Source organism: Macaca fascicularis, chromosome 5 (genome assembly GCF_037993035.2).
Source record: "Macaca fascicularis isolate 582-1 chromosome 5, T2T-MFA8v1.1".
Classification (NCBI taxonomy): Eukaryota; Metazoa; Chordata; class Mammalia; order Primates; family Cercopithecidae; genus Macaca; species Macaca fascicularis.
The window spans coordinates 55,042,870-55,058,336 of NC_088379.1; the positions used below are offsets into that span (position 1 = coordinate 55,042,870).

General features: G+C 32.8%; 1 protein-coding gene and 1 non-coding gene across 9 annotated transcripts in view; both read right to left on the bottom strand.

Moving 5' to 3' along the window:
• The window catches only part of BMP2K (BMP2 inducible kinase), a 143,356-nt gene that overhangs the window by 55,041 nt on the left and 72,848 nt on the right, over positions 1–15,467 (bottom strand). For 6 of the 8 annotated variants that reach the window (XM_074039830.1, XM_074039827.1, XM_005554968.4 and 3 more), the window contains 3 exons: positions 12,405–12,537; positions 3,148–3,251; positions 1,397–1,476 (listed from right to left, as the gene is read on the bottom strand). In XM_074039830.1, coding sequence (XP_073895931.1) covers positions 1,397–1,476; positions 3,148–3,246 — 179 coding nt within the window. In that variant the 5' untranslated portion in view covers positions 3,247–3,251; positions 12,405–12,537. The remainder of the gene's footprint in view (positions 1–1,396; positions 1,477–3,147; positions 3,252–12,404; positions 12,538–15,467) is intronic. The other 2 variants (XM_074039831.1, XM_074039829.1) reach the window with 1 other exon arrangement.
• On the bottom strand, positions 3,845–3,976 carry LOC123573792 (small nucleolar RNA SNORA18). Its single transcript, XR_006698524.1, has one exon. It is a non-coding gene; the product is annotated as a small nucleolar RNA SNORA18 (small nucleolar RNA).

Here is a 15,467-nt window from a genome sequence, read left to right on the forward strand (position 1 = left end):
CGTCATAGATAAGATCCATTGTTGGTCAAGCTGGATTCCTGCAGGTTAGATATAACCTTACACCTTCATCTCTTCTCAAAAGAACATTTTGAAATTCAAGTGAATGAAGATATTTTTAGAGTAACACCATTTTTGAAAATAAGTCATTCACAAATGAAATTTTAACATTTATAAGTAACAGATCATTTACAACACATGTCACAACCAAGTCTCAAAGAGTAGAACTGACTAGAAGGTTGAAAATTAACTGACCTATAGGCCAAAGTCCAAATTTCTCAGCATGATATATAAACAAAGTTGTTCATGACGGGCATTTATCTACCTCCTGTATATGTCCCCCTTTGTCCTAGTCTTGTAGTTTCACAAGGGTCATTCTTGCCTAAACTGCCTGCCTGCTATAATTTCACTCCCCACCCTTCCAGGTGATTGACTATTCACCATTCAAGGAGGAGTGCAGCAACTCCCACCCGCAGGGAAAGCATTCTGTATGTGCTCCTGTTTTCTCTGTTCCCAGTCTTTCCCTTCCTCCACACTCTCAAAGTAGCCTAGTATCTATCAGGTGGTAATTGTTTACTTGTCAATTAGAATGTGAACTCCTTGGAAATAAAAACTGCTTTTTTTCCTTTGTGTTTCAATTGTCTATATCTTGCATATAAAAAGCATATGAACAAATATATTTTTGTATTGGGTAAACAAACTTTGCATAAATAACATACAATACAAAATTGCTGTGACCAAGAAATCTCCCCAAATATAATATTATACCTGTCTGATAATCTAAGATACAATCCTGCTTATTAACTTTTAAATTCAAAAAAGTGTGAGGGGGGTAAAAATCAGTCATTAACAGATTCAGTCTTAACCTACATAATATAGTTCAAACTTATTATTAATAATATAATAAATATGCTGAAAAATAAGATTGAAAACATATTTACCAGCCCTAAAAAGTATTATAGTTATAACCACTCATTACAAATTCTACAAAGTACATACATATTCTATATATTCTAGTTGCCTGTAAGAGCTATTTTTTCTTTCCTTAAATTTAAAAAATAAACATGGTATTTATAAACTGAAAACACAGTATTTCCTAAATTAGAGTTGCTGTGTGATGAAAATGACAACCCCTGTCCAAAAAAAAGACCCACTCTAACATCATCAAACAATCACTTGTCATTGAGTGAACAGTTCCACTGAGATGATGCCAAACTCTTTATCTAGTATTTTTAAAAGCTTATTTTGTATTTGCTATCTCAATTATACCACATACAATAAGCAACACAACATCTTTTGTGGATGAAGATGATATTTAATCAATTATACTTGCTAGGAGTAAAAACAAAACCTATCATTTTTTTTAATGCCTTTTCAATTTTAGCATAGTTTTGCCTACCTGGCTTTTATTTGGCTTTTCCTAGCAGCTGCTTCACTAGCAGTCATCGGTTCAGGAAGAGCTGAAGGAATAGAAGAATTCTTGGAAGGAAAAAAATAAAACTTCTCATTTTAGTTTTTTAATTGCAGAAAGTTTTTGTAAGCTATGGATATATTATTGAACTTTAAAAGTACTATGAGACGCTATTACTATCATATCAGATACCTATAAATTGTTCACATATATTCACCAGATCTAATCTGCAAATATCACTACATGTTACACAAATGTCAATTTCATATTCATGTGCCACAGAAACCTTGGAAAATAAGCAGAAGAACACCATTGTGTCCATTTATAAGTGGGTAAATCTCGAGTAAAAAGATTATATTACACTTGTAAATCAATGATTATTTTGCATTTTGGAAAAAGCAACAAACACCAAGGATAAGCATCAAGTGTTGTTTCTACATACTACAGATAATTTTCAAGACACTCAATGTAAGGCCTGGAAAATCAGGGCGGAAGGCCTTGTTCATTTGTTTATACTCAATGTTTAGTTCATTGTAGGTACTCAATAAATACTTGCTGAGTAAACGTCGAATGAGTCTACTTATCTACTTTTAGAACTGCAAAGCTTTCAGCTTCAACAGAGAAAATAATACATCAATATGGCAAGGGCTTCAAAAAAAGAAAGGCACCACATTCCTTCTTTTTTTCTTAGTGGGGTAGATTAAGTTACACATAAAGGAAACCCTACAGAAACAGGTCAGGCCAGATGATCTTTACAAAGTCAAGAATGGCTTATATCAGTGATGATTCTAGAGACCTTTATTAACACTGGCAGAGACTTGCCCTACACGATTCACCTAATGTAGTTAAATGCACTGTACAGACAGTGAATAAAATTCAAAGCTTTTAAATAATACTAACTATTGCCAACTGAGCACCTTCCATGGACTAGGCACTGGGTTTTACATGTAATCCTTGTAATTACTATCCGTGTTTTACAGAAAAAGAAATGGACATTAAAGTAACTTACCAAAAGATTCAAAGTCAGTCACTGATAAGGACAAAACTGAATCTGGGTCTCTCTGTTTACCCTGCCTGTGCTTTTTTAAAAAAAAATTTTTTTTAAGTTTTAGGGGATATAAGTGCAGTTTTGTTACAAGGATATACTGCATAATGGTGAACTCTGGGCTTTTGTATGACCATCACCCAAATAGTGTACATTGTACCCATAAGGTAACTTCTCATCCTTCATCCGCTTCCCACCTTTCTAAGCTTCCAATGTCTATTACTTCACTGTCTATATCTATGCGTACACATTGTTTAGTTCCCACTTAACAATGCCTGTGCTCTTTAAACCAAAGTTCCCCAAACTTAGTTAACACAGTGCTCAGTATCTCAGTAATTGTTTACTTCTAAGAAAAAAAAAAATCTAATAGTCCTGTTTATTAAATGGTTAGGCCCAAATAACTTAATAAAATTAGTTTGTGCTAGGTCACAAAGACGTCCCTGTGTTTTCCTCAAAAATGCAAAATATGCTGCCTGAGTCTGCTGCAGTTCCCCAAGGTATCTCAGTGCATAGTCTGGGTACTGAAGCTTTGTACCACAAATATAATCAAACACACAATCAGACCACTTGTCATGAAACAAGTAACTCTGTAGTTTAACAGCAGCAACAAACAAAAAAGTAACTCTGAAAGTAAATATATTCACATATGAGAAAATGAATTTTAAATTCATATCCTACTTGAAAACCTACTTACATTGATGTTGGAGACTGGACAATCCTTTTTGGCAAATTTAAATGCAAAATATGATACTTGAAATATATCAGGTCTATGTTCCGGATCTGGTTCAAGCATGAACCCTGAAAGAATAGATAAAAATGTTAAGAAGTTTTATGAAACACACATTATACTACGTAGCAGCACACATTATAAGATAAAAAATACATATTTTCTGTTCCATTCTAAGATCAGTGATGATTCTAGCAAATTTTTTTTTTTAAGTCAATAAATTTTTATTCAAGGAATTCCATGTTGTGATTTCTTCCACTGTCCATCAAGGTCCCTTTAGATCCTCTAAAGAGCTGGAGTCATCTTCAAGTTTGCCCTTTTTAATGAAACTGATCCAGTTGTCATGTCAGCCCACAATTACTTTGGCTTCGTCATCTCCTTTTAATATGGGTATACTGAGGAAGACTTCAAAATTCACCAAGAATCTCTGGGATTTAATTTATTCAACCAATTTACTTTAGGGTCCTTCATACTGTAGGTGGTGGGGATCTGCCTGGTTCTCAATCTGACACCCTCTCAACATGAATGAGTTCAAATCACATTCATTCCTAAGCGATCACTCAAGAATGGTACAGATGTGTGGAATATGCCAATACCTAAAGTAAAAAAGTAGATTATCTGGTTTTTCATAACGTTTAGTAACTGTCTTTTTCAAACTTTTAGCAACTGTCTTGTAGTTCCTTCCCACAGATCTAACAATAGTCCTGTGAGTAAAGTAAAACCACAGAGTTACTCTATGAGGTGTTTCCAACGACGTGCAGGCTACAGGAAAAGCCCCATTGGGACAGACCTCAACCGATTCTAGCAAACTTTATTCATACCTAAAGAAAATGCAGAAATTGCTATTTTATAAATAAAGCATTATCCCAAGCTAAGGGTAGATCAGTCACAGAACAGGCCTACACTACAAGTATGAATGACAAACATGATTATTGACAAAGTGACACAAAAGAAAAAGTGAGTTTAGTGAACACTGGGGAATTATTCAAGAAAGTTCCAAGGCGATAGTAAAAAGGTCCTTCAAGATAATTCTACTCAAAATAATTCTATTCAAAATAATTAATACCTGTATTAATTTTTAAGTGATCCTGAACCATTGAGAAAAGTCTCAATTGTGTACATTATAATCTAACAAAGTAGTAAAGGATTGGCACTGTCGTTTTCCAAAAACATGCTCTCTTCCCATACTGATGCTAACAACATTCACCATAGTTCTGTATCTTAACATGTTATCCATATCATGCTCAGAAATATGGGCAGAGTTTTATGGTTTTTATGAACAGATTTCAAAACAACCTTACAGCATTGCTTGAAATGCCTGATCTTTTTTCTACCAAAATGACCACTACCATTTGGTAGTACTCTATTTCTTGGATAATTTTTAATTCTAAATTTCACAAGATTGACATTTATACTCAATTCCATAAGTAAAAGATTTTGTTAAGACATCTCAAAGTCTACCTATGCTTCATTAATTAACACTAAGTTGTTATAATGTTTAAATCCTTTTTAAACTACTTAAAATGTAAAATTTAAAGAATTGGATGATATTCTTAAGTTTACTAATAAAAAAATGTATAGAGAGATCTAAGTATGTAAATGGGTTACATAAAATTATAAATCAAAATGAATTAAATCTTCCCTTCAAATTTAAGTAATATTTTGAATACAGAATGTGTGATACATCTCCAATGACATGATAAACTTATTTTGGCTAAAAACACAGTTATGTGGAAAGTTATAATTTACTTGAGAGATTCTGAGCTCAGTGTAAAATATACAAAAACTCTGAATGTAACTTGATTTTAGATATTTATAATGCTAACATATATCACTTATAAAATTGAATTTTTAATAATTTTTACCACCACTGCTAGATTGAAATAACTAAAAACATTTTAATTCTAATATTTGCTAGTTTATATTCAAACTCAATCCAGAAAAGATCTGAGGAATCCACAAAGTTTATTTTATCTTGATACCAACAGATATTAAATGTTTTTAACATAACACCCGTACACAAAATCGGGATAAATTTAAACATACTGTTAACAATAAATACTTATTCATTCATATAATTTTAAAAACCAAACAAATCACATGAAATCTACCTAATTCACAAACGTATAGTCCTATTTTTCTATTCTAACAAATTTATTTGGCTTTTAAAATCTAATTTCAACAATAGCTAATTATACATATTTAGTCCTATAAAGAACTTGAAGTGGCACACAAAACTAAGATTTTTTTTTTTTAATATATAAAAAAATTAAAACTAACGGAAAAATAATGGCTTGGGGGTTGGACAGGATAATGAGGTAAGTTATAAACTACATATAATTTGGTCATAAATGCAGGCCCAAAATGTGCTCTCCATTTTTTAGCTGTCAATATAAACAGGGCAATATGATCCATTACATGAATCACAGTGTATCTAATACAAAAACAAATCAGGTGCTAAGGAAAAACACTATTCGTGATACTGAAAGCTAGAGAGCAAATTCTCCGTTGAGTCTTTCTAAAGATAGCTCACACAAAGTGAACAACATCCTTAGGAACAGCAGTGAGTGACACAGGGTCATGTTTTAAACACTCTATCAGTATGGACTAGTGGCCTAAATGCCATGCAGTAAAAGAAAGGGGTATGGTATAAGAATGTATTTCTTTTGTGGCCTGGCTTAATCCAAGAAAAACTTTTCAAGTATCCAGAGAGGAATTAAATGATAGTTCAGGCATTCCTGGTTTTTCTTTCTTTTGTTTTCTTTCATAGCAGTTGAGAAGCACCAAGGGAGAAAAAAATAAATTTGAGATTTTGTGTCCTAACCTATATGGGTATAAGTATTTCTGTCACTCAAGTTAAGCACACCAAATCCTCTAATGATTAGGTAGCTAGGTTGCAGGTAGAATTGATATTATCTTATAAGCAAACACAAAGACCTCGCATTCCCTGGGTCATGTTTTCATGTGGGAATATATCTGCTGGAGCCAGTTTAGTCTGCCTAACTGTACTGATCCCATTTATGTGACATAAAATCAACTCAAGAGGTCAGAACTACTATTTATTTTAATAAAGAAGAACAGAAAATATTAGAGTATATTAATATGGTAAAAGCAATATTTCATGAAATGTGATTCAGTTTACGTGTGTATATTCTGTGTGTGGTGTGTATACCAGGTCATAACTAAAATATATTTTTTATTAATATATTGAATCACAGTCACAAAAAGTTTGAAGCCACTGTGCTAGTGTAGTGCCACTATCTCTATTACTATAACCCATTCTCCCCCATGGGAAAGATAGTGATTTGTCATATTGCTAGACTAGAAAAAAGAATGAAGCAACTCCATCCGTCAATTTCTGGTGATCTTTCTTTCAGAACAGGTTATTTTAAGAACATACATGTTCTCTGCTATATTTTGTAAGTAACCTGCCTCTGTGAAAGAAGTCAAAGGTTTTTCAGCATTGCCTATGACTGGATGTTTGTAAATCTGAAGGTTGCGAACACAGAAACAGGATCCTTTGGCTTTAGATCTAAATTTCATTCTGCAATTTGCTTTATCAATACTAAAAAGTTGACAGTTTTACCTGATGAGCTCCAGTGGACCATCTCTGACTTGGTTCTAAATTCAAAGTATGAAAAGATGAATAATCATACCTAAAACCCACAGGTAGAACTCTTGGCTACATTTTTATCTCTGAATATTTCTAAATTGAGTATTATCAGCAAGTTAAAAAAAGGAAAAAATCATGAAGGCATCTTTAAGCACTTAAGTAAGATAATATAATTTACTGAACTCTTCAAGAGAATGGGTTGCAAAATGTACTACTGGATTACTAAAGGATGTAGTCTAGAGTGCAGAGGTCTCACATTTAATACAGCTAAACACTGATTGAAGAAGGACAATTTCACTCAGGCATGGTGACTCTCGCCTGTAATCCCAACTACTTAGGAGGCTGAGGTGAGAGGGTGGCTTGAGCTTGGGAGTTCAAGGCTGCAGTGAGCTATGATCTCACCATTGCAAACCAGCACAGGCGACAGAAAGATCCTGCCTCTTTTTTTTTTAAAAAAAAAAAAAAAAAAAAAAAAAGGCAAGAAATTGACCCTTCAATTTTTATAGTTTTTCTAAAGCCATTTTCTCCTGCAAATAATTAAACCTTGAGTTTAGTGTTTTATTAATTGCTACTTCATGACAATAAAACTATATCATCTATTAACAAAATATGCTTTTGGGGAAAAGAAACGGATTAAGGAATCTATGTGTTCAGTTCACCTAAAAGTAGTATTTTGTGATTAGGTCTAAAAACAAACAAAAAAGGCAGAGAAGCTAGAATACACCGTTGTTAACTTAAAATGATCACGTGAATCATCACAAGACCATTACCACTGAATCTGATTCTATTATAAATATAAAATCAACTTTTTAAAACTTAGCCACAAGAAATAATATTCCTCTGCTCACTCAATTGTGTAAATCTTTCTATTGACACAAATACTACTAACACAACCTAAGAACACAAAATAGAGCTTCAGTACTGAAGGTAGTATATGACTAAACTACAACAATATTTCCTATTGATGTAGACACTGGTCTGAGGCAATTCAATTAATTATGCCTCTACTAATATTGCATAGAAAAGCACAAAATCCCTGCACATTCCAACAAAAATAGAAGCTAAAGGAGTTGCTGTTGCAGCAGTCAATTTATATTATGGTTTAGTCAAGGACCCAAGCCAAAAATTAAAGTAGTTACCATCAAGTTACACAAAACAAAGGATCCATGCCTGGGCCTAAATAAAGTTAAGCCACCATCTCTAATCTAATAGCTCAACAAATTTAAAAAGAAAATACTTTGGATAGAAGTCTCAAAACAATTTTTCTGCTTAAAATTTGTTTGGTTTTCCCTCCATAAAGACACATTGTTCTCTCCTACAAACTTCAAGTTATTACCCTTAATTTCCCTGAAATGGAAACATCCACTCTAATTTTCCAACCATAAATATTTCATGCATCAACATTATTTCTATCTGTTAACCTAGACATTGTTACAGAAACTTACATGTTACTATGTAACATGTGTCCTACATACCTTATTATACGGGTGCTGAAATGAAACTAAATTTAATAGCTGATAATATGTTCAATCATAACTAAAACATTAAGTAGCACTAAAAAATGCCAGGATAATACATTTGGAATAGTCCTAGTAACTACCCCAAAAAGTTACTGATCAGAGCCCTCTCTCTACAGCTATTCAAGTAGTAACCCAGAGCCGATGATTGAAAAGCTCCAAGGAAACCCTATCTTAATCTTTCATTTCAAAGGTACTTTGAAGTAGCTGAGATTCTTTTTTTCAAAAATAATATAGGAGAAGAGGGTGGGTGAGGTTACAGAGGAAACAAGAATGGCCATAAATTGATAACCACTGAGGATGGGTGAGGTATTTTCATGAGGTACATGAAAATTTATTGCACTGCTCTGTCAGTATTTGTAGAAATTATTAAATTTCCATAATAAATTTGAATTTAGTAAAAACAAGCAAGCAAATTCCTGATTTCCCACAATATGGGTATTGAAATAAATTTAAACCTAATCGAACCAGTCACAGTGGCTCACACCTATAGTACCAGTTACTCAGGAAGATCAGAGCCCAGAAGGTTGAGACCAGTCTGGGCAACATAGCTAGATCCTGTCTCTAAATAAATAAATAAATAGCTGGGCATGGTGGCTCATGCCTATAATCCCAGCACTTTGGGAGGCTGAGGCAGGCAGATCACCGAGGTCAGGAGTTCAAGACCAGCCTGACCAACATGGTGAAACCCTATCTCTACTAAAAATATAAAAATTAGCCAGGCATGGTGGCATAGGCCCGTAGTCCCAGCTACTCAGGGAGCTGTGGCAGGAGAATCACTTGAACCTGGGAGGTGGAGGTTATAGTAAGTCAAGATCACACCACTGCTCTCCAGCCTGGATGACAGAGTGAGACATGGTCTCAAAAAATAAATAAATGATAATAAAAATAATAATAAATTTAGCCCCAATACATGAGCTCTTAAGAGCAAAGATAAAGAAACCATAAAGCAGTAAGTGAGAAGACCCAAAAGTTTAAAAAAAAAAAAAAAACTTTTACCTGGTGTTCATCACTACCTTACTGTACAAAATAAGGAGATAAGAAAAATAATCTTAGTAGTTATATTTACAGTATATTCTAGAATAGATGATAATTTATGGTAAGCCTTTGGTAGATCCACCATTAACCCATAAAACCAAATTCCACTTCAAAGCATCCGAAGACATTTCTGCAGGGAAAGTATGCTCTAGTATCTGACAGCATGTCCTGCCCCTATCCAGAAATCAGAAATTAAGTTAGATAAAGAATTGTAATATTGATATCAAGAGTAGTTGTAGTGCTAGTTGTTACAGTAATAATGACTGCAGTATTAAAGGCTATCTCTTACTAAAAAGCACTTTTCGTCTTTCATTTAATTCTCACAATAACCCTAAGAGGTGGGTACTTTTTAAATGACCCTTTTAGAAATGGGAAGACTGAGATAAATGGAGGTGCTCAATGTTCCATACCAAACAGACAGAGCAGATGCAATCCAACACTGGCTCTAGAAGTCTTGCTCTTAATCTCTGCAATGTACTTCTTTAATCACCTTACAACACAGGAGCCAAAAGAAAACTGAGGCAGCCAGCTTTCGGTACATTATTCATAACCATTCAGTAATCCTGTTAGTTACGCTTCTCATTCTCCTCTAAATGGTTCTCTAAATTCAACTCTTGGATCTGGAAATGCAAAGTGCTTCTTTCCTCATCCCCCATGTTGGCCCCATTATTTGTCTATTGGGAGAGTTAACAAAAGCTAAGAAAAGTTCTAAACAATTGACTCCATTACTTTTAAGAGGAAAAGTCTCCAGGAAAGAAAGAACTTAATAGTTCAACTAAGCTTTATGAAGAGTAAATAATGGTAACTACTCTTGACCTAAATTAGTAACAAGAAAAAGTATATTCAAATTCTTAAGTAACCACAAACCATACAGTTTTAACAAAGATTTGTCAAAGCTATTTCATTTTCAAAATTTCTGTGTGCTATGAAATGGATGCAAATGGAACTAATACTAAAAAGATGTATATCTTCTTATGCTTTATCTTATGTTAATATATAGAAAAAACTACATTGCATGAATACACAACTGACAAAGGTTTCACATTCAAAAACTACGAGGGAAGCTAGGAATTCCTGATTTTCTGAATGTAGGATTTATTTAAAAGTAATATAAATCACTAACTACATATTATAAACACAGAGACACTGAAAAAAAATGGCAAAAGACACAAAAGGCCACATTTGAAAAATATAAAAAATAAAATCGCACGCCGGACATGGTGGTTCATGCCTGTAATCCCAACACTTTGGGAGACTGGTGGCAGGACTGCTCAAGGCCAGGAGTTTGAGACCAGCCTGGGTATACAGCAAGACTCAATCTCTACAAAAATTTAAAAAATAGCCCAGCACGGTGGCACATGTCTATAGTCCCAGCTACTCAGGAGGCTGAGGTGGGAGGATCGCTTGAGGCCAGGAATTTGAAGTTACAGTGAGCTTTGATCACACCACTGTACTCCAGCAGGGCCTGGGCCACAGAATGAGACCTTGTCTCTTAAAGAAGACAAAGCAAAAGAATAAAATTGTGAAGAATCTAAATATTTTCTAAAACACATTACATTACAGGTAAGTACATTATGGTTTTAAAATCTCTACTTTATTAAGCTTTTACTACTCAATACAGTATTTTAAAAGTCTATAAAGCCCTCTGACAGGAGGTAAAATACCAGAAATATAATTTCAGATTGACTTGAATGCTTTTATGTTTTTTCAACCTTTCGTTATTTTTGCCTAGCTCTCAGAAATAAGTCCAAAGACATAATACACAATCAAATTTATACTAGCAACGATAAAAACTAAAATTAGCACATTTACTGACAAATAAAGGAAGCATATAATATACTGTAATGCATCAATTAACTAGAGCCTAATTAGATCTAAAATTATCAGTAGTATTTATTTTTTCCATCTTACCATCACAAACACACATAACTCCACCACACTCCCACATACATACATACACACACACACAGAGAAAAAAAGAAAAACCTAATCACAAGAAAATAAGATCCTACTACTGTAAGCAAATTAAATCACAAGTCAGACTAGATTTCTTCTATGCTCCCTTTTTCTTTTGGGCATTTTTTATCTTTTTTGGAATTTTTACCCTTTTATGATTTACACAACCATCAAAAATTATAAAACTTAGACATATCAAATGAGTAACAAATATTTCTAATTTATGAGTTTGGGTTCATGAGTCTGGGGGAACTTTTAATGGTTTAAAGTTATATGGCAATGCATTAATCTTTTTTTAATACAGTTCCTGGGATTAAATGTCTAGCTTATAAATTCCATATTCTACTGTTATAATAATTTCACACTTATTTTCTTCAAGTACATTTGTTTTATTTTTATATTTAAATCTTTGATTTATCTGCAATTTTAGCATAAAGAATGAAATAGAGATCCAGTCTTATTTTTTGCCCACAAATGGCTGAGAAAGTTGAACTGCCATCTTCATCACACAAACCTCAAATATATTTCTATTTCTCTCTTTTCTATTCCAGTGAGCTGGAAGCTACAACAAGGGGCACTTGAATGCAGAAAACAAAGCAGAAACGCTAGACACACTTAATGCTAGACACACCCCATGTTAAGAGGAGCTGTTTAAATATTGTAGCTTCCTAATTTAATAGCTGGTGGTCCTTCCCCCTCCTCAAACCTTTTTAATAAATTTTACCGTGTAGATATATAAAAAGTTAAATTACAGTACCTACCAAAATGGAAGAAAAAAATCTTAAAGGAGGTTGGAAGAAAAACTCAAGTATTCTTTTGAAATCTAGGGCCTCTCGGAGACTAGCCCTTCTGACATTATCCCTTGGTGTGTGCTACTAAATCTTACTGAGGGGCTTAAAAACATCTATATTAATCAATAATTAGGTTGCTTTCATTCTTATGTAAGTTTTCAAACACCTTTTTAAATATTTTTTTCTTTACTATAGTTTCACAAAATTATAATATATGAAATACAGACTGGATTTAAGTAAAGGAATGTAAATAGTAGGCCCTAAGTACAGTATCCTACAATATTTTCATATATATTTCCGAATACTTACTTATTAAGCAATGTATGTTATAGGAGTAACGAGAATTGTCTGGGATTGTGAAGTTGCCATCACAGATAGCAACCTGACTCTCACCAAAAGGAAGAGTGAAGAAACAAAGTTTATAGAGTAGACATCCCAGTGCCTGTAAACCAAAGAAGCATGAATATCATTAGAGCTCAAGTAAGCAAGACATAAAAAGAGCCAAAAACTAAATGTTATTTTTAAAAAGGCATGTTTCTATACTGCAACAATCTTTTTACAAATTATTTCTCAAATTAATACATTTAATTTTTGAAAAGACATTTAACTATCATTTCCATGATCTTCTATCACATCTGTGGCTAGTTGGCCGAATTAATGGTATCATAAAAATTAGAAGTAGCTTGTTCCTTTTGGAAAAAAATTAAACTTTTATTTCTTCCACAGGAAGATATATACTTAGTACAAAACTAGCATATAACCAACAAAGTACAAGGCTTCTTCTTTAACAGTATTTTTACAAATTCAGTACAAAGCATGTTTAAAAGTTCTGGGATTCCAAATACGAATTAGCCAGCACAGTTAAACTTATCAGACAACCATCAGTAAATTCTTACTATTTACCAGGCACACCTCATTATTTTACACTATAAAAATTAAGTTCTCTGTTTCTAGATATAACCCTCCAACTTCTACTGCACATTATACTAATTATATTTGTATTTGTAACCTGGGTAATCTATATTAAAATTCAAAAGGGAAGTGCTCTGTCTGCTTAACCTGCATGGCTTCGTAACTATCAACGCACCAATAAATCTACTTGCTGACAATGAGGGCAAAACACCCTAAAATACCAATTGCATCTATAAAAGTAGCACAGGAAATTTCTAGCTAAGGTGCTAACAGCTTAAACTTGAGAAGGAATTTTTGTAAGTGATTTTTTGGCTCAAGAAATCATTACTTTTTCTCAAGAAGTGTCACCTACAGGCCTTAAGAGTGTAAGGGGTATTTCCAATTCTAACCAAATTGTATAAAATTATCCAAGTTAGTATACACTTACATCAGCAATACTGAAATTTAGCCTTATTATCTAAAAATTAGCAAGTCAGCTTTCCTTTGTTAAATTTTCTCCACGTATCAACTTAGTAAACTCAGCTAACAAGTGCACTAATTTTTATAATTATTATGAATTAATTTTTATAATTATTATAATAGACCTAAACACCCTTGGTGAGTTCAGTAACAGTAATTTACAAAAGATTGTTTTCAATATTGTAGCAATATTCCAATGAAAACAGTTCAAAAGCTCTAAAAATTTTAATGTTAGTTCAAAAAAATTACTGGGTTATTACATGACAAAATTATAAAGATTTGAAGTAGGGATAACCAGTTCTGTATGGTTACAAAAGATTTATGGATGCTTTTTTCTTGAAGGAAGATATTTTCAGCTCATATACAGCAAATTGAACATAAGGCTCCCTTAACAACACTTAAAAAAAAAATGCTATTAATAGTATAATGTCCACATTAGATTACATCTTTCTTTGCACTGTCTAGATGATAGTCTAGGCAAAAAAAAAAATCTCCATTTTAGCCAGTTTTATTTTGTCAATCAAACTTTAGGAATTTGTCTTGTGTTAGAGTAAATATTGTAGGGTTCCCAGATAACAATTTTAGCAACACAAGTATACTTTAAAAATATATAAATCTAAATACTCTGCTTCGTAAAGTGTGAACACAATGAGGTATACTAATTTTTTCACATCAAAGGTATTTCCCTTTTTATCCATCTCAATGAGAATTGTACAAGAAACAGGAGGGAACCAGTGAATTTTCTAATTCACTAATTAATTTTCTAATTAGAAAATTCAGTTAATTTTCTAATACAATTTTCTAATTGTACAAGAAACAAGGGAACCAATGTACAAGGGAACCAATGAATTTTCTAATACTTTATAAAATCAGCATCCTAAATCTCAGGATAAAAATAACAACCTAAAACAAACTTCCAAGCAAAAAAAAATTTTTTTTAATAATTATTTTCTAAAATATGAAGTGCTAAATGTTTCAATATCATACTTCAATATCGTAACTCTGAATCAGTACTACGTTGAAGCAGGATGAAAGATATAGTTCTTGGCCAATGTGAATTGAATATTTTTTTCTGGATATTACTGAATTCACACCTAAAACGTAGCAAACTTGTGTTTCAGCTGAGCTAAGTAAGACAGCATAAAAATGGCATCATGGAAATTAAAATTCTCCCTCTTTCAAGCATACAAACACACTGTTCTCTAATTATGGGTTTTTTGTTTTTTTGGGTTTTTTTGTTTTTGTTTTTTTCCCATCACGGAATCTCTACTCCGTAACTAATATATAAACAGTACAAATTTTAAAAGTATCACTGACAATTTAGTATGCTACCTCACTGGCATACTAAGTCTGAGGAAAAAATAACCCAAAAAAGGATCTCCTCCTTTTTGTTAAGGTATTGGATAACAGTCATGTGCTCAGAGAATAATTTTTTTTCAATAAACCTTCAATGGCTTCAAAACGAAAAGTATGATGCCTATTGTTTATCTGCTATTGAAATACTCTTTTCAGGTAATATGGAACTCAACAGCAGCACAAAATTAGGCCAGAAAAGACCTCCATAATCACCTCTTCTAATACCTCGATTTTATAAATTAAGATCCAGTTTAATTTGCTTTCTACATTATAATAACCTTCATCTTTACTATAAGCCATTCAATGAGTCAAATGCTAATGCTGCAGAAAGCAAACGAAATTTGAGTTATGTAAGCTGGAGATCTAATTAACTAATAAACCTATTGTTAATTGATTAAATTGTATATATGATTTTTAAAAATTAATCTACCACAAGGAATTACTGCTTGGTGAATGTATAAATGTTATATAGATAAAAAGATATTAAAGATTTTTTTTAATAACCTTACAAAAGAATATTTGTCTCTCAAGACTTTGGTACCCCAACCCTAAAAGGGAGGAGGCCAGGAAAGGAAAACCAAGGAGACACTCATTTGGTTTCACACATTATGCCTGACAATTTTCTGAACATTATGTTTTCAAAAC